At 40.5% G+C, this 21,115-nt stretch overlaps 1 protein-coding gene across 1 annotated transcript in view; it reads right to left on the reverse strand.

The window, feature by feature from the left end:
• The window catches only part of cpne2 (copine II), a 49,921-nt gene that overhangs the window by 2,851 nt on the left and 25,955 nt on the right, over positions 1–21,115 (reverse strand). The window contains exons 11-15 of the mRNA XM_079345601.1: positions 11,062–11,195; positions 10,095–10,149; positions 9,539–9,590; positions 6,627–6,760; positions 1,492–1,728 (exon numbers count right to left, since the gene is read on the reverse strand). Coding sequence (XP_079201727.1) covers positions 1,492–1,728; positions 6,627–6,760; positions 9,539–9,590; positions 10,095–10,149; positions 11,062–11,195 — 612 coding nt within the window. The remainder of the gene's footprint in view (positions 1–1,491; positions 1,729–6,626; positions 6,761–9,538; positions 9,591–10,094; positions 10,150–11,061; positions 11,196–21,115) is intronic.

Raw genomic sequence — 21,115 nt, forward strand, 5'->3', positions numbered from 1 at the left:
GCAAATGGTGACTATGATGTTTCAAACTTCCCGAGAACCGGTTAGGTTGTTAGAGTACATGAGGACTTTGTTATGTGAAGACATTATTGTGCATGTTATCCTAAATAATCATGCATTAACAATAATAATGTTCCCCTGAGGAACCTGTACAGATGTAAACCAGATCCATTTACTGAAGCACCTCACTGAAATACACATTTAGACACAAGATTTGAGTATTTCTCAAGTCACCGATCAGTTTAATCTGAAAGTTTAATCAAAGTCATTTTTTAAATTACATTCATAGACTGTAAATATGAAGCGATGTCTCCCTTCTGTTTATAAAATCAAAGGTGGATGGATGAAAAAAACCTCACCCTGTAGGCTGCTGTGTGCCCACGAGGACAATAACTCATCAGACCGATGTCTTTTCTCGTACCGCGCTGTACCGTAACATGTTTATTTCTGCTGTAAAAAAGAGCGTTTTGGAGTGTGTGTGTGTGTGTGTGTGTGTGTGTGTGTGTGTGTGTGTGTGACTCCCAGTGTTGGACCCTCAGAGAAATGAAGCTTAGCGAAAGTTCAGTAAGGAAGACTTTAAGTGATCCACAATCAGGTTTCTCAGTCACCCTTTTCACGCTGTCATTCTCGAGCTGTCAGTTTGGGCCGTCCGTGGGTTAATCAGCTGTCTGTCACCGGACCTCATCTAACCAATGGCGCAGCGTTCCTCCTTCGTTGTCGGCCTATCATCGTTCAGCTCTCCTTTTAAACATGATCCTTTTTCTTCCCTAGTTCTTTCAAGCTGGCTTCGTGCGCCCCTCCACCTCCCCATCACCGCCATCTTCAGACGCAGAGTCAACTCCCATCAATTCTTCTCCAACTCGGTCTCATCAAATCATCAGTCCTCCACCACCAGGGTCTGGACTCCATGGGGGGATCTATCCTAATGACGAGCAGGACTTCATCACTAAATCGCATCTTCCACCCCATAGAGTCCAAGCGCCAAAACATTCTGTCAAATCTCATTCTGTCAATCACTTTTTCACTGTAATAAATTCATTCTTAATATCACCTGTCTCTCCTGATTGAACTGCCTTCATTCTTCATCATGCTGATGTCACATCATAGAAGTGTCTGTGCTCTGTTGTCAGAACTCCCTCTAATAGATATGACTTTGGTTCTTACTATTTTTGTGTTGTTTGCCTTTTCAAGGCATTTCTGTGTTGTTTTTTTTTACCTCACACCAGAAACGAGTGTTACTGCCATTGAAACAATTTACCACTGCAAAAGAATCTCAGAATGACCCAAACAGTAACTATGAAAGAAATGTAAAATCGGAATACTAATCTAAGTTAAAGAGCAGCATGAGACGAGACTTTTTACAAATCTGTTCATGTGCAGTTCACTTTAACCATTTTTTAACCCTCTTTTATCTCTCTCTCTCTCTCTCTCTTTGCGAGCACCCAGTCCTCCACCTTGTCTTCATTGCTTTAATATTCTCACACCGTTACTTACGTTGCGGAAATCCCGGAAAGGAACAAACTGAACGATGTCTCGAACAGCCTCCTCTCCTGTGTTGGACCTCAACACGCTGGCGTCACCATCCAAGAACTCCATGGCGGCAAAGTCAGCATTGCCCACCCCGATGATGATGATGGACATGGGTAGCTTAGACGCCTGTACGATGGCGTCACGCGTCTCATCCATATCGCTGATGACCCCGTCTGTTATAATCAGGAGAGTGAAGTACTGCTGCAAAGCGGAGAAAGGATTGTGGAAGGAGATTGATGTGGGGAGGACAAAAGGGAAAGAGGATAGGCATTAAATATATTATTTACATAAAATGTCACTGGCAAAACTGAAATCTCTCCAAAAGTTACTGTAAAATAAATCTGCTGCAAGAAAAGGAGCAATCATGATAATTGTGCTGTCAATAATTGTTTGGAGAGTGACACAATGTTTGGGACTGATAGGAGAAAAACAAAATGAAGTCAAATATAATAAAGAAAGTGTCAGGAATGACGGCGAAGAGGAAACAGGAAATGAGTCCAGAAGAAAACTGAGAGTAAACAAAACAGTAATCGAGGGAGGAAAATAGAAACCAGAATGAAAGCTTTTTTTGCACTCCAGCAGGTTGGGCTCCATTCATATGACTGAACACACCATCTGTTCCTGTAGAAAAACGATGGATGTAAAAATGAAAAAAAAAATCCAGCGAGAAACAGGATGAGGAGATAAAACAGTGTACACTTTGCACTGGCTGGAAAGGAACCAAGATTTGACTTTAGACTGCAATGTGCTGATGAATACTCATTTTTTTAAACCCTGTACATATACACAATATATACACACATAAGTGTATTCCTGCATTTTGTAACTGGGCCTTTGATCGTGTGCTTCTACTTGCACTACTTTTGATTTGATGATAAAACCTTTCTTCACTAGCAAGGCCCAACCGTAGACCACAGTTTTTGATACAGTATATAATGATAGATCATATGAATGATCAGACAGATGAATATATGCTGAGGTCGGGGGTGCTGGTGGAACAGTGGTTAGTGCGCTCATGCCTCCCCATGTATGGAAGCCAGTGCTCAACGCGGGCGACCCGGGTTCATGTCTGACCTGTGGCTCCTTTACCAACATGTCAATCACCACTCTCTCTCCCTGACTTCCATCTCTGTCCTAGCTCTCTAAGAAAGGCAGAAAAAGCCCCCCCCCCCCCCAAAAATAAAAAAATAAAAAAATATGTATGCTAAGTTGATGATTATGGTGGGTGAGGATGTTGTCGGTTGGCTGGTCTGGAAGCATGATCAGAGAGACTGGGAGACTGTGAGTGAGGCCCAGACTGTACCTAGAACTTAGAGACAGGAGAGGGAGGGATGAGGAAGAAGGTTGATTGAATGAGAAGAAGGGAAATCGAGAGTGGGTTGTCGACGAACTGAGACAAACAGTGTAGAGTGGGATGTCTTAGTATAAGTAGGCTTGTCTGGTGATTGGAGGTCTAGTTTAGACGCAGTCCTCCTCCTGAACTTAAGTTAATATACATCAACTCCCTTTAAGTGTCACGATTCTTCTGCAGCAGCATTCTCACCAAAATGTCTCATGTGTTTAACATGCGAGCAGATTATAGTGAAATATGATGTCGATTATTTTTTCTCCACTTATTTAGTTTGTTTGAGGGAATATGGGAGAGTAATGGAGTCTGGATATTTTACAGACAGCTGGAAGTTTGAGCCAAGTATCTCACCACGACTGGGAACTTTCTGCTGCAAACTGGACTGTGAATGCTCATCCTGTGACAAGAACAGACAATGTGACGACTCAGACTGATTTCTGCAAGGAACAAAATCATGTTTCCTCGTTTACACACACACAGCAACACAAAAGACACACGGAGATACACACACACACACACACACACACACACACACACACACAGACACAGACACACACACACACACACACACACACACACACAGACACACACACACACACACACACACACACACACACACACACACACACACACACACACACACACGCAGGGGGGCTCCAAAGCCTGTCTCTTTAATGTGCTAACAGCAGCACTCATTAGAGAATCATTATCACACAGACAGACAGAGTCGCACACACACACACACACACACAAACACACACACACACACTGAACTGGCCTGCAGCATGTGTGTGTGTGTGTGTGTGTGTGTGTGTGTGTGTGTGAGTTAGAGTCACACAGTCTGCAGGTTCTCTCATTATCTGAGGAAGACTGAGGCAGAGGATCAGCCATTTTTGCAGCCTACAACCTCAACACTCACTTTCCCCAGCACAATAACACACACACACACACACACACACACACACACACACATACACACACACACACACACACACACACACACACACACACACACACACACACACACACACACACACACACACATGAACACACACAAGAAAAACACAAACACAATTCCAAGCAGTGGTGTGTGTGGTCCACACACTCTTCTGCTGTGGCTATCACATTTAATGAAGTGTTGTTCCGCTCTATGTTTCACCCCTGTCTGAACTCACTGCAACATAAAACAAAAACAGCTCTATAATCATTTCCTGACAGAAACAAAAGGGTGGACAGGGTATGATTAAGGACAAAAAGTCCTGTGGGGGCATAATGAAACCCAGCCGCTGCACTCTCTCCAGATTTAGGACACCTTGCTGAACGTTTATAAATCTAAAAGTATTTAAAACCTCCGCACATGTTTGCATGATGACTTCAAAAGATGTCACACCAGTGTTGCTGTTTCCTGTGTCTACTCGACCTGTTGGGTTAGTGATAGGCTGAACGCAGTCTCTTCATAGAAAGACCTTTTCTGTTTCTGGCCAGTTCTTGCTGTGAACTTTTAAAATGATCTAAGATCCATGTGTGAACATACCTTCATCATTCAACCTATTGATGAACCTATAGTCTTTAGGATGGCAAATGGTAGGATGAAGAGTATCGATCGATCGATGCTAGATAAATAGATGATAGATAGATAGATAGATAGATAGATAGATAGATAGATAGATAGATAGATAGATAGATGATAGATTGATAGATAGATGATAGATAGATGATAGATAGATAGATAGATAGATAGATAGATAGATAGATAGATAGATGATAGATAGATAGATGATAGATAGATAGATAGATAGATAGATAGATAGATAGATAGATAGATAGATAGATAGATGATAGATAGATAGATAGATAGATAGATAGATAGATAGATAGATAGATAGATAGATAGATGATAGATAGATAGATGATAGATAGATAGATAGATAGATAGATAGATAGATAGATAGATAGATAGATAGATAGATAGATAGATAGATAGATAGATAGATAGATAGATAGATAGATAGATAGATAGATAGATAGATAGATAGATGACTTCTCTTAAAAAAATTGATCTCTAAGTTAAACATACTCACATTCTGAGCTGTTTATTTGCATGCATGCTAACAGGCTAACATGTGGATGTAGAGCAAATGTAGCCTATTGTCTTAAGAATCTTAGTCCGGCTAGTATGCTAACAATTGTTCATTGGCACTAACATAGGTGCAGCTGGGAGGAGTGAAATGTCATTAGCCACTAGAAATGTTCAGTCAGGCTGCCCCTGAAAGCCTTTTGAGTTTTTTCTTCATACATGTACCTCAAAGAGGAATAAGATCCCTGTCTGAAGTGGGGGTCTCAGGACTTGAACCTAAAGAACAATGTGGAAATCACCAATGAAGCAGCAGAGCCTCACGCTAACTGCCTGTAGTTTGATATATCCATAGTATCAATAAAAGAGCGGACAAGCTGACCAGCTGGAAACATAATAAGCAGTAGCAGTTATGTGCAAGGAGATCTTACACATGCTGCATGCCATGCAGGATTTATTCTCCTCTCCCACTTTTTCAGGATGAGTTTTCCTGAATATTTGGTGCAGTGTTCTCATACCAGCACAGCCCAAAATCACTCACTCGAGTGCTCGCAGGAAAAATTCAAGAAAAAGTCAGAGAAAATAATAATTGAATTCAGTTCAATTAAATCAACATAGCAAGTACCAGAGCAAGAGCCACACATGTTTGGAAAGACGAGGAGACACATGAAACAGAGCTGTAAAGATGTCCATGGTTCAGCATACAACCAGTGTGCCGCTTGTTTACCTGTTTGTAGATTGTTGATACTGAGACAAGGACAGCAGTCCAATTAAATGTCAAATTGAAGCTACAACCTTTGCTCGACTTAACTGTGAATGTGTTGAGTGAGACGGAAAGGGAGAGAAGGTGGTCATTACATTACAGGGGTCATTACTGCTCAGATCTCAGAAATACAGCAAACCACCACAGGGAGCAGAAAGCTCAAAGGACAAGGGTACCCAGTAGTGAGAACAGACAGACCAATGGAACCTGCATAAAAATTCATTCTCAAAGAATGAAACGTGAGTGAGGCTGAGAATTAAGAATGTGATGTGTTAGAGGTTTACAGTCGGTGAAGGAAGCCATAAGGCTTTAAAAACAGTGAGAAGACAAGAACACTTTGTCAGGAGAGTGTGAAAGCATTTTACAATCTGTGAACTCAATGCAGTTTAAGTAGTGATGTGACAAGCAACAAGATGAGTACATCTTAATGTAGAGTCAAAAGGCAGATGCATTGAGTTCTGCACGGGTGTTGAAAAATGTTTTCACAATTGTCTCAAAGAATGTGTCCCTCTGGTTGGGTCTCACTCAGGAGCTACTGAGAAGGTCGGAGTCAGCAGAGAGGTATATGCATGAAACGTTTTTAATTCATCAGAGCTACAGATGAATAAAAAACATGATGCCTCTTCAATAACTTATATCCTGATGTAGTTTGAACTATGTGTCTTCATTTATGAGTAAATCTATTAATATCAGGCTGTTGAAGCACCTTTTTTACAAAACAAATTGTTATACACTGTGGGGTTTAAAGCTGGGGTCAGTAATGTTTATGATTAGGGTCACCAGCTGTGTCACTTATTAAAGTCGAGCAATAAGAATGGATGCATGCTGTCTTTCAAGTTTGCATTGTCATGGTCCAACTTGGGAAGAATTTCAAAATGATGCAGAAGAAAGAAGGGGTCAGTTGTTTCACATACCGCTGCTTTCTCTTGTTGGAGGGCCTGGGCAGCGAAACGTGCTACATGGTTGATGATCGGAGCGAAGTTTGTAGGGCCGTAGAAGCGAATGTGAGGGAGACAGGCAGAGTAGGCCTGGGCAATACCCTCGACACCTATACACAGGAAACACACCAACAAAGTTTAAACTTCAACACAACCTAAGTTTATGGAGGGCTGAGAACAGAGTGGATACAGGCTAAAAACTATTATTAATAACTAACTACGTTTTTGCACGTTTAAATTAGAACTCAAATTTGAGAACTAGGACAAAAAGGCGAAATCCTCAAAAATGCATTCTACTGTATCTCATCAGCATTTTACACTGTGATCAACTTAAACCAGCTCCCATGTGAATGTGTGCCCAGAAAGGTTTCATTTCTTGAACACCCCCCCCCCTATTTATGATATTTTTGTGGTCTTATTTTTTATCATTTCAATCTCATAAAGGAATAAGACCTTAAGAACCCCATTCCAAACTGCTGCATATTAATGCTTCAGGCTAAACAAACACGTGGTTGCATTGTCCTCTTTAAACACAGGACAGTTTAAAACATCAATTGCATGAACTCGTTGTGAGTACAGTTTCAGTTTTCTTGGAATTTGTTGTAAACATTAAAAACATCTCTCTCGTGTAGTTTTTTTTTTTTTTATGGGAGCAGTTCATCTGCTACCCTTGATCAAAGGTCGTGTGTGGAGGCAGATGTTTGTATACGGACAAGCTGTTCATCTATTTTCACCAAGCACACAGAAGTTAAAGATTTTGACACAGAAGAGGGCTGAGTATTAAAAGTTCTCATTTGGTGTAATCGGCCTCTGTCAGCTTAAATCACGTGTTACACAGTTTCACTCGTGGCCTCACAGTTGTGCTCTCAGCGGTTTGATCAAGTTTTTTGCAATTCTCAAAAACACAGTTGCAAAAGATGGTGCAATGAGAGATTTGAATGAAATGGTTTGCATACTTAACAAACAAGGTGAAAACTTTTTTTTATTAAGATGTTGCGTTAATAAATGCAATCTGATGAGATTGAAGAAATGTGACAAACATGTTGAGCAAACTTTTGACTCTGTTTAAAGCAGAGTTAGTGATTAAAACAAGTCCAGGTATATAAGAAGATGTTTGAAGCTCATCCTGGTGCTTTGACAATCATGGTTAAGTCAGCTTGGTCAAACTGATCATGCTGGTTGAGAAAGCATAATATCAACATAATATTAATAACACTGACTAAAAAAAAAACCAGCCCATCCGGTCAAAAGTTTCTCAAATACTCATAAACCAAAGAGGTGAGAGAATTTTAATGTTGTCCAAATAATGTTTCCAAAAGAAAAATTACGGGGACAAAATAATTGGTTTTAATTAACCCTAAAGGTGGCATGAATGCATCCATCAATCTTTGATGAAAGCATACATCCAGTAGCTGTTGAAATAATTCAGGCTGAACCAAAGTGATGGAGCGACCCATCAACTAACAGAATGGCCCAAATAAAAGCTGAAACCATGCTGTTAAATTCGACAATAATCATCTCAGACTCTTGGATTCACTCACGTTCTGTTGGAAGTATTGTGCATTTAACCTCTCTTGTGTTGTATTAATATACAGATATACATGTTATATACTCATCTAGATCTCTCAATGGTCCGACCTGTCATTAACAAATGTGTTGTGTGTGTTGACTTGATGCTGCCAGTGAACACTAGTCCAGAGTCGTAGTGTCGGGTACAGGAAAAGGTGTTATTTACTCTCAGGAGTAACACACACAGAAGTGAGAAGCATCTGTGCTGCTTACTTTCAAATACACCTGTTAGCAACGCTGTGTTGGTTCATTCCCTGCCAGTTCCACTTGTAAAAATCAAAATGTTTATTAAAACATTGGAAGTACATCCACTGTTTTTTTTACTGCTCAGAGTCTGTCAGTCAAGCAGGCAGTGGGAAACTTGTTGTAGTCACATTTTTTTATTGTCCTGGTAGTACATGTAGTGAATATATTCATGGTGATCCTAACAGCTGAGAAACTCTGATCTGTCGATGCAGCCCACAGGCACAATATCATCAATCAATCAATCTTTATTTGTATAGCGTCAATTCATAACAGGAGTTATCTCGAGACAATTTACAAAAGCAGGTAAAGGACCTTACTGTTTGTCTGTTAACATTAACAAAAGAGCAGGTAACAAGACCATGCTCATCATTATGTTTACAAAAAGCAGGTAAAGGACCTTACTTAAGGCTATATTACAAGAGCCCAGCTTAATCCGTCATAGAGTGAAGAAAAAACTTCCTTTTAACAGGCAGCAATCTTCAGCAGACCCGGGCTCATGACGGAACAGCCATCTGCTAAACAGAGTTGGGCTTGAAAATGGGATGGGGGAGATGGGACAAGAAAGAAGAATAGGATAGGATAGGTTTGGGGGCGGGGGGGGGGGGGGGGGGGGGGGTCTGGGCAGGCCATCCTGCCCAAAGACACAACAACCTATGAAGTAAAGATAAGCTGCAGTGTTTTCAGCAAATGATTTTATTAATGAGAAGGTATGAGTAGAGTTAACAACACAAAGCTAGTGTGTGTATTAGTCAGGCATCAAAGCCAGGCGAAGGTAAGGATCAAGGCTAGCCATGTTTGTGTGCATTAATAATACATACAACATATCTCATGGAGCGCTCGCATCAACAAATGGCGCCCCAAACAGATTGTGTTTTCCTTAGTGCTCTTTTTTATGCACTGCATGTTTGCACTGCGGGTTGAGGGGATTGCAATTTCATCTGTGCTGTATGTTTAACATGGAGAATATTTGACAATAAAGCCTACCTTGACCTTAAATGTAAATATCTATCTCTCTCTAAAAAGGTATTCTCAGGAAATGTTAGAATTTAAATGTTTGGTGTCAGTGAACTCACCTGAACAGAAGGGGTTGGTGGGGTTAAAGTTGATTGCAAATTCATGTGACACCTGAGGAAACAAGAAACACAGACCCTTGAAATGGTATTTATCCTTGACTAAAATGTAAACTGTTGAGAATATTGTCCATTTCTCCCACACCTTCTCCTTCCACCCTCTCTCTGTGTGCTGCTCTCTCTCCTTTGTCCTTTTCATCAGCTCAGTGCCATGGCAACCCAGATGGGTTGACAGTTGCGTAATCATCTGAATATGCATGTATAATGCTACAGTTTTATCTTTGTTTGCTTGATTGTGTGTGTGTGTATGCATGTATAATAATGGACCACTCACACTGTTACGTTGCATACATGTGTGACAACCCCCCTGCCCCTCTCTCTCTAATTCTCTTTCTTCCTGCAACATGCACACATTCACAAATGTATCACACATATCTGTTTGTGTATTTCTGTATAACTCTCTCTCTCTCTCTGTCTCTCACACATGCACACAAATAACTACAACAACAACAATACACACACACACACACACACACACACACACACACACACCTCATACCTTCCAGTCTGGTGGGAGTTGAGCTCCGAATCCCAGGGCAGGAAACATTTTGTCGCTGAGGAGGAAACCATGACAACAGATTAGAGCGATAGTTAAACCTTTTTTTTTTTTCTTCACAATTTGATAAGCTAGATTTAGACAGTGAAGGAAACTAATCTTTTTTCTATAAAAAAAAACAAGTGAAAGGCAGAGAAACCACCAAAACAAGCAGAGAGCTGATGGGAAAAAGAGACACAACACTGCAAGATGGCTTTTCACTGAGGCAGGAAGATAAGGAGACTTTTTAAAACAACGTCACAGTGGAGAGGGAACTATAACATAAGTAAAACATGCTACAGAAATCTACTGATTATCTGAGTTTTGTAAGTTTTCCATTGACACAAACTAAAACCTTTACAGAAAACCATAATTCAATAATATAATGTAAAACTGTATAATAAGTTAAAGACACATAAAGACTAATAGATCAGTGCCTCACTTCAGGTCACTTACCTGCTGTCATTTAATGGGATCTTAGACCTTAAAAGAATCCTACATCACAGAATAAAACAACCTTTCTTATCTTAGACAGCATTTAAGCACCACTATATTCATACTGTGGCTCAGTGGTAGAGTCGGCCATCTTTCAAGCGAAATGTCAAGGATAGGAAGGTCTTGCAGCAACATACTGTATATACATCCGATGTGTGCTTTAACACATCACACACTTAACCCCAAGTCTCTCCTGCTGCTTCGTCAGCAGCATGTGAATGTGTAGGAAATAGTTAATATTGGTGGACACTTCACGAAGCAACCTCAGTCATCAGTGTTTGAATGTGTAGGTGTGAGTAGTCAGAAGACTAGATAAGGGCTGCACAACATCAAGTCTATTCATGATAAATATAAAAGGGACTTTTCCTTTATTATAGGCATGAGTGCTAATAATGTTGCAACAACCAAGAGGGTTGCAGTGTAACCAGATACTCACGTATCATAGTCCTGTATGATTTGTCCCACAGCTAAAATGGCAGCCAGATACTCGTTGCTGCCCAGTGGGTTGATGTAGTGGAGGGAGGATGGCTCTCGAGGGTTCCCATTGGATGCTGTAAAGTCTATACCGACCTATGGAGACACATAGAAGGTAGAGGCTGGAGGTCATCTTTTTAAACATAGAGTGGTGTTACAGACCTGTGTTCCTCATTATCTTACATATGCCGTCATTGATGACCTCATCACTTGGCTTGACCAACTACTGGTTTAGGTTTGTTTCCTTGTTAAAAAAAAGTGCAGTAACTAGACGAGTTTGAGTAAAAAGAGAAAAAAGGAAAAGCAGGATGAGAGAAAACTTGGTAGATGTAAGAACACTTTTTGGGTTAATGAGTTAAAGACTGGATGGATATATACACACACACACACATATATATATATATATATATATATAGAGAGAGAGAGAGAGAGAGAGAGAAAGAGAGAGAGAGAGTGCAGAGCAGCAGGGGCAGTAGGAGTGATAGACAGAGATGTAAGGTGACAGAATTAGGGTGCTGTTGTATATTTTCTATATTTCGTGTAAAGGTATATTTGTGTGAAATATACTACTTTATATTATACAGTATGTTTCACATCCTTCTAAAGGCGCATACGACGGAGGATCCTTCAAGGCAGCTGCTGTATAAGCATTATGTTGATTCTTCATGGTCCAACAGTCTGGGACTCACTACATGCCAATCCACATAAGTTGGCGGACTTTCAAGTGGCAGACGTTGAAAACTTTATGTAAATGGTCTCAACTCAGAAAGCTAGTGGTAGAAATGTAAAAAAACAAAACAAAAGTGGCCTTGCCTTTAAAAACTTTTAATTGTACTCAAACAATAGTAATATATAATATATAGTTTAGGTTATGTGATGTTGGCTGTGCACATGTAAGCTTGTTGCAGTGCAGCTTTCGAGATTGCTAGGCGACAGAAGCAGCGCTTAGAAACAGAAGGGGCCTTTCAGATGGGGGGGGGGGGGTGGTGCTGCAGGTCTCAAACCCATTCAATGTGGAGGTGTTGGTCGGCGCTCGAGAGTATCTGCGTGAAAGTAAAACAACTTTACACTCGGTGCAGCGCTCTGTGACGTCACCTCTGCCTGTCCAATAGGAGAGAAGATCAGGTCACAACAAAGTGGGTCCCATTTGACCCTGACCTCTACTTTAAAGGCTGACCGAGACATCAGAGAGAACTCTCATTTGAAAAGAAATGTCCAACAGTCTGGGCGTACCAGGTGTGTTTTAAACAGTAGCAGAAATGTGTTTCATGTTTGTGAAGTGGCTGCAGCTCCTGGACGAGCCTGAACTGCCTCAAATCCTGCCGTGCCTTCAGCATTTCATGAAACCACACCGTCTCTTTTTGGCTGTTCGTTTCCTCCTCAGCAAGAGAAAGGTCAGCGCCTTCTATGCTGAACAGTGAACAGTTAAAAACATATTGTGCTTCCAAAAAGTAAATATTTTCCTTATTTCTGGTCATCTAGCAACGTAGGCTGTGCTTTTAGCTCATGTGCAATCCCCTTCTGCCTGTTACCACACAGCGCCCTTCGGGGGCGACAACATCTGGTGTAGAAAACAGTTTTTGGAACTCTTTAGATAAAAAGCTTTTGATTGATAGTATTTGGAAAAATAAAAAAATATTTGAACGTTCTTTGTTTTTCCTTGTTTTGGTGAGAACATCTTTTAATGCTGATTACTCAGTTATCTAACCTACTGCACCTTCATCTTTAAACATTCTCTCCAATGCTACTAATGACAACGAATTTCATTGACGATATCCCCCACCCCCTCTCCTTCAATCCCTCTTTCTTTTTTTTTCTTTTTTACCAGCTCAGAGCCACATCTGTGGTGTAAAAACATCACATCAAGTGCTCACCCTGCTGTTACTCAGTTATAAAAATCTCTGAGATAAACAGAGCAGCTGTCCTGCTGGGTCGCTGCCAGCGCTGTCAGCTGAGAGTCATCAAAGTGGACAACAGAGTCGGAGATATTTTAAACAACTTAACCAACAGTATTGGCTCTAATATGACAGGGTGTTTTTTAAATGTTGGGGCTAAGCTATGCTCTAGTGTCATAATGAACTTAACTTTAATTATGATCAGACATCTGGTGTCTGCATCTTAAGCGGCCTGTTTCTCTTACATATAGTAATTGTTTTGAGGAATGAACAAGGTAAGGGCTTTTCTCTTTAGTTGAAGTATTTTGAAGGAAATGGACATCTTGTTTGAAGAAACGTGTTAATGAGCCAAATGTTAAGTGAGCGCTGCTGTGACTTGGCAAATCAGCTGTTTGGAAGTATATGAGCATAATTGTTCAATGGTTTTCTTTGAAGAGAAAAATGTGTGGTTTGGGAAACACGATACACAAATGACTAACATCTTAGTGTTGACCTAACTGGTTTCTTCGCTACGAGCAAAGGTGGCAACTTTGTGAAATGAGAACGTTTGTCAGTTTGCCTCAAAAATGAAGCTCTATCTGGTTCTCAAAAAAAAAAAGTCAAAAAATGTTCTATCAAGTTCAGTCAGGGAGACTATACATGTGCCTTCACTGTTTGTCTCATTCACCCCTCTAATGCACTCTCACTCACATTTCCACTGTCATGTTTGAGTTGTCATTGGGTGACCAACCAATAGCATGGTGTTCTCCCTCATTGACATTGTTTCTATTCCCCTTTTAAATATGGTTCTTTCTCTGCCTTAGTTCCTTCATGCTGATGTTTTGTGCATCCCTCCATCTCCCCACCACCGGCCATCTTCATCATCATCCATTAATTCTTCTCCCACCCAGTCTTATTAAGTCATCAGTGTAGGGGCCTCACACGGGGCACCATTATGTTGGGGTTTTCAGGAGTGAATACCTGACCAACGAATAGGTTGGGGTTTTATGATGTAAAATTTAGTTGTCAAATTAAATGTAATAATTAAGTTGACTTAATTATTAATATAAATCAATAATTATTATTAAACTGAGTTTAATAAACCTTGGAGCACCACCCTGTAAACAGGGAACAACCACAATATTACAAATATCAGTCTCAAAATACTTAATTAAATACCAATATCATCAATAATTAATAATCTGTATTTAATTGAAGGTGTGAAATCCGAACACAAAGCCCTTTCACCCAGCCTAAGTCACAAAGCAAATTCACAGTGATCACAAACAACTGCTCTTTAAATTATAACAGAATTTATTTAACAAAGCAACATCAAGTTAATCAATGAAACTTAATCAAACAAACAACTGTTATAAACTAAACTACAGAGACAAACATAAACAAACAAGCGTGATGTGTGTGTGTTTGTGTGTGTGTGTGTGAGTGAGAGAGAGAAAGACAGAGAGATCAAAAATGGCAGCGTGACCACGTGTGGTCACGTGATGGCGGACACAGAACACAGGTCTCCTAACCTGGTCTATTGTCTAGAGACGGAGTCAAACTCTGTCTCTACCTGATCTATGTTTCTGCAGAATCTGGAAAGCCACAGATCTCTATGTGTGTGCGTCTGCCGAAAGGTGCGTGTGTGCGTAAAGGGAGAGAGCGAGAGAGAAAAGAGCACACCTCGAAAGCTCAATCTCAGCCTGGAACTCACGCAAAACTCAGAGCATAGTTTACTTCACTACCAGAAGCCAGTGGCCGGATTTGTATCAGACTAGCGTTCACACTAGTCTTTCTGAGAATGAGTCTATTACCCGTTTATGACGCGAGAGTTCACAGAGAAACACACGGGACGCAGCGGCCCAAATAAAGAAAACAAAAGAGGTTTTACTCAGACGGAGTGGTCAAACACCAAGCAAATATTATCACAGTTTCACAATAATAACTCAGTTATTAAACACACTCTCTATATCTAACTGCCCAGACCTAGCTAAGCCTCACTTGTAACCGTTTTGTCCACGGTTGATGAAAGAAGCAACAGAAGGGTCCTTCGCTGGGACGGTCTCTAGCCCTGCAGTTGTATGGTGATGGCGGCGCGTCCAAGGGGTTTCTTTTAAACAAAGAAAATCGTGCTGTGAAACAGGGAGCAGAGTTGATATCCTCGGACGTCGCCAGACGATGTGTGAAAGAGAGTGAACAAGGGGACACGACCGGTTTTATCCCTCCCAAACTTCACATCTATGTGTTAGGTGTGGCAAAGCCTTCTGGGAGTACCTGCAAGGCATGCTGGGATAAAGAGTCTTTTGTCATGGTTCTCCAAAGGGACACAGCCTGAACTTTGTCATCCTGGCTGGACCCAACATCAGCTTCACCACCACCAAGATCTGGACTGGATTTATTCTGTTGACAATCAATATTTACATTCTCCAAACATGTAAACCCCCCCACAGAGTCCAAGCGTCAAAGACCTTCTGTCACATTTTCACGTTATTTACTGTAGTAATAATAATAATAACAATAATAATAATAATAATAATTTTCTTCATTTACTTGTCTCTCCTGATTTAACTGCAAGCACATCCAACCCCAGTAAACCCAGAAATCTGCCAATAGGACCACAAGAGGCCACACCCCACCCACCTTCTTCAAGAGCACCAGCCGTAGCCTCCTATTTTTTTTTTTAATCCAACAGCATTAATCCAACAGACTGCATCCCAGATATAGAGTACTGCATGTGTACACTGCTGTGATTTAAAAGACTGGGTTTTTATTCTCCATATGTTCCTTTTTATACAGCCTGACCTCAAGTCGTTTTGTCTTCCACTGAACTCAGAAATATGTTCGCCTATAAAACTGACAGCCGCTGGAAAAAAGATAATCCAAAAAAACTATTACAGCTCTTTCCTGCAGTGGCCTCTCCAGTGACAGACATGTTTAGTTAGATGGCTGTGAATCCTTGTCAGTGTGAAGTGACACCATTCTGTTTCCAACGTGTTCCTCGCCCCAAGCTATTAGTAACTGCAAACACACACATAGTCCTAGCAGCATATGACAAACATGCAGTTTCAACAAGGACGTGTGCAGACTCATTACTGTATGTCTGTGTGCAGGGATGAGGCAGAAATGTTCTGCTGCTACAGTCAATTAGAGGAATCCAATGTTGCCAAATTGTTGTCAAATAATTAAAATACTGGCACTCACATACGGTAGTGGTCTTCTCTCAGTCTTGTTTTATTGTTTGAAGGACCTGTAAAACTCATTAGTACTAAAACAGCCAAAATATGAATTAAGCTGAATGAGAGTTTTTAATCATCTTCTGCAGAGTGAGATATGCCAAATAAAACAGGACCTGTTGTTTCCTGCCAGACATTTAGTTTCACAGAGTTCTGCGGAGTGTTTTTTTTTCATGACAGCTTTTTCGGTTTTAACTAAACTAACTTTTTAGCTTTTTAACTAACAACAGTTACTGTATATTTTAAAGGGGAAATATGAAAAACTTTGACAGTGTTTTGGAACATTTATTAGGGTAACTGGAGTGTCTACCGACCCATAAAATATGTCTCTGCTGCACGAGTGCTGATAAGGACCAGAGAGCAGGCCCACATTACGCCTGTATTAAAATCGCTGCATTGGCTCCCCGTTCGTTTCAGGATATTTTATTAGTTTTTAAGTGTCTTAACGGTTTTGCACCTTCATATTTATCTGACCTGCTTTTATCATATCAGCCCATGCGGACCCTGAGGTCCTCCAGGTCCCGACTGGCACCCACAGGGAGCCTGCATTCAGCTACTATGGCCCTCGTTTGTGGAACAGCCTTATGGAGAGCCTCAGGGCTGCAGAGACCGTTGATATTTTTAAAAACAGAATAAAAACTCACCCTTTTAACCAGGCTTTTAACTGATCCCTATTTATGTGTGTGTATGTTCACATATACATATTAGTGTGTGTGTGTGTGTGTGTGTGTTTATGTTTAATGCTTTAAGGCTATATATAAATGGGTGAAAAAGCCTGACTGCCAAACTTCCCCGATGAAATGATAAGGCCCTGATACACACATTATCTACAAAGTCCACTGTTATAAAATATGCAAACAGAAAAACACAGCTGTGAGTATCTTTATGTTGTGCTGTGAAGGTGCTTGTCTTTACACTCATTCATGAAAAATGTATTTTCTCTGTGAATCCACAGGGACAACAGAGATACTCTCTCCATCGCTCTGAGTGATATCAAACACATGATATGAATAATAGTGTAATTCACTTGAACTGAGTGTCTCACAAACAGCCCATCAGCCGTAGAAGGATGTCTCTTTGTGTCAGGGTGTGTAACAGATACACACTGCTCGTGCCTTCAGCTCCCACAGCCCTGAGGAGAGACTTTTTCTCCCTGGAGATTAGGATTAGAGTCGTACTAAGTCTGATTGAACACTGCAGAACAGTCCTTTCTGCGTGTGTGTGTTTCTGTGTGGGTGTTTTTTTGTACACAACATGTACAATTATGTGAGTGTTTTTTTTCTGTCCATAAAATCTAGATGTTATCTAAAATGCAGTGTGTATGTGAGACGTAGATGCCATCAGTGAATGAGCATTGTGTGAGATTATGTTTGCTTGTGCATATCTATATCAGTCAGCTTGTGTACACAGTGAATGTGCATGTTTGAAGATTCTGTATTCTGCACCTACAGTATGAGTTGTGTGACAAGAAATGTCTGTAAGAAGAAGATACTGGGCTTGGAGTTGTGTGTGCATGCATGCAAGTGTTTGTGTGTGTGCCAAAGTCATGGTTTTGGCGCTTTGCATGTAAATCGGTCATAGTGGAGGAGGGAGAAATGAGAGTTAGAAGGCATTATATGTTTGTACTCACATGTGTGTATGTAAATGAGATTGTAAGCAGGAGAGAGGAAGTTAGATGCTAAGTAAGTATTATGTGTGTATGTGTGTGTATGTGTGTGTGTGTGTGTGCATCGGTGATGGAGCTGCAGGTCTGTGACAAAAGGCTAAAGATTAGGAGGGGAGCAGAGAGGATTTAAGAGTTTCCATTCCGCCCTGATTTTGCTCATCTTTCCACAATTAGAACAGGCTCATGTTCATATTGCACCAAACCACTCTGAGCCTGAGTTAGGACTTGATTTAAATATCTACATCCTTCTTTTATTACATGCTATTTTGGCTATTTCACATTTAGGTAACATCTGAGTCACGCTCAGCACAGACATGTCTCCAAAGGTAAGAGCTGTCCAAAACTGTCCAACCTCTCACTGAGACCCTCCACTGGCTGATGACAGAGACGAGTTTCTCATTCACCACAGTCATCCAAAAGAGAGAGGACCGGAGATCGGAGAGAGTCCGAATGCCCTGAAACTCAAACGCACATCTCGTCTGGGACTAGTCAATCTCTCCACTGTGGTTTAAAATGTCACCAGGGCATACAACTTTAACATACAGCACCAGAGCACTCCTTTACAACCATGTCACATACTAACATCATCACCGTGAGGATGGAGAGGAGAAACCTTTCCATTTTAACTAAACCTATCATCAGTCCAAGTTTGCTGGAAAAAAAATAAGTTGAGATGATGACAGAGGCAGTTTAAGAAGACTAACATCTTATCTACAATATAAAACCAGCTTCTCATTCTCATTTCTAGTTTTTCTTCCAGCAGGATTTATTTGCTGTGGCATGAAAAGATTTTCAGGATTAATATAGGACTGTGAACAAAGAAAACAGACATTCTTACAAGCTGATAACCCATAGTTTACAAGACAGAATTAACCATTGTATTTGGGATGGCTCTTTGAGCATGAAAAATCAGAAAGCAAACAATTGCTCGCGTACACCTCCAGCGTCTCCTGATAAATGTTTGTCATTGTTTTGAATTGTTCAGTTGATTTATGTAGTTCAATCCCTCACTTTATTCTAGCTCTTTCTTTCAGCCTCTATGAGCGCCAGAGGCAAATATCTGGCTCTCTGGCTGCTAAATGTTTCACTGTGCTCTCCAGCTACTCCCTAAGTGTGTCTGCCTCCTTGCAGCTGAGCAAGTGAACAAGGAATCAATAAGCAGGTAGGATTTGATGTTTTCTTGCTTTCTGTGGCGAAGTACAACACTGCAACTTTAAATGTATTTGAAGAAAAAACAAAAGCCTGAGAGGATCATGACGTATTCTGTTTATTTTTATTCTTCATATATCATTACGCTTTTGTTCAACTGTAAAAAACAATCTGCTGTGGGTTATAACAGCATTTGAGGGATAGACACAACTAATGTGTCTGTACATTAATATCTGCTCTTAAGATTGAAGATGGATCTAAGAAAGATATCGGCTGAAATACAGGTATTAGATTTTTCTCCTCCTCAGCCTAATGTCAGCGACAACAATCCTGGATCAGTGGGGCAATACAATAAATACCTTCATGAATTTGGTCCTTCTCAAAATTAAACAAAATTAAACAAAATATCTGAAAGAAGATGAATTCATCCCATTTTTATGTATTTGTGTTGTTCCCAGTATTGTAGTTTATCTATGGCTGCACAGTGGACCAGAGTCTATTTAGTGAACAGTCAAACAGATCAGAGTCATTATCACAAAGAGCCACGTTATGTCTCATAAACCTGCTACATTCATGTTTAAATCCTCCCTCATTGGTCAGCTCTGCTGGCGTCATTCAAGGCGTTTGTGGGGATTGGTCATGCATTAAATGAAGGTGTGCACAGAAATAGAGGACAGATCATGTCCCTAATGAATTCATGGACGATTGCATGACAGACAGTTAGACCACGTTATATCTCCTCTTCTCCTCTATGAATCATCTGAACCTTCTGTGCTGTGTTTTTAAAAGCTCATAATATGATCTGTCCCATCTCACTCTCCTTTCTCCCTACGCAAACAATCCTCTATTAAACAACTAAATGCACTCTCCCAAACAGAGTATATTTGGACTCTGTATGTCTGTGATTTTGTGCACAGTTGTCTATAACGTTCAAACATGTTGAAATGTTCACATGTACATGAGAAATCTAAAAATAAAGATTATCATGAGACACAGCAGAACTTGAAATAAACAAGTTATTTGTGCCCGACAAAAACACAAGAGACACGTTACTTCATGAGATTGTTGCCATGGATACAGGGAAAGTATAATTGATCCTTAAAGTGTCCGAGGACACTCGAGCATACACTGCTGAACGAATGTGGACAATTCTGTACCAGACCATCTTCGTATGCGGCCTGAGCGATCACATCTCAATGTGTCCTCGGGCATTTTAGCTGTTCACCAGTGATCCCATCACCCAGGAGGGACGAAAATGCAATGTATAAACAGTCATTATTAAAGCAGGAATTTTCTACCCAACTGTTTATCATGGTGCTAACACTGTCATTAACATTGAAGAGCATCACTATGGCAACACCACAATGCTCTCTGTTGTAAAACCTCATTTTCAATACTAGGTTAAAGCAACTGGCAGACAGCGAAGCTCGTCATTGGCTGTGTTCGAGTGTGTGCTCCTCCACACTGGCCTGAATTGAAAGTGAGGATCGAGCAGCTATACCTGCCCCCAGGAGACACAAAGAACACATCCTCTTACACTGACAGCAGCTCCACACAACAACACCAGTGAAGTCACCTCTGCACAACTATATTTAACTTGACCGAGACCTTGAGCCAGAAAGATACTTCACACAATCACAGCGTTACCTTCCACAAGTACAAGAGGAGTACAGGTGCAACTTACACGATGCTACAGTGAACGCTTCTGTCGAGCCATGTTCTCCAAAACAAGGTCAGAAGGAATGAAAAAACAAAAGTGACAACCATTGTTTCCAAATATTTTGTTCTTGGCTGTATTTGAATGACACTATGTTGACTGACTTAAAAAAACAAACACTAATATGTGAACAAACAAACAAACATGCATGATTTTAATTGAATCATTTCAAATATGTTTGTGAGCTTTTGTCTTTAAATATCATTTTACAGAGGATGCTGCATATTGTTCCAGTGTTGTTCAACACAAAGGTGAAACTGAATGAATAGCTGCAAAGGTTCATGCAGACATTGTCTGGTCATTTGAGTGCAGCTACAGCTTCATTGTCCAGACAGTACACTAATACATCAATGAACACTAGAAGTGCAGAACCACTG

This window comes from Symphodus melops (genome assembly GCF_947650265.1).
Source record: "Symphodus melops genome assembly, chromosome: 6".
Lineage (NCBI taxonomy): Eukaryota > Metazoa > Chordata > Actinopteri > Labriformes > Labridae > Symphodus > Symphodus melops.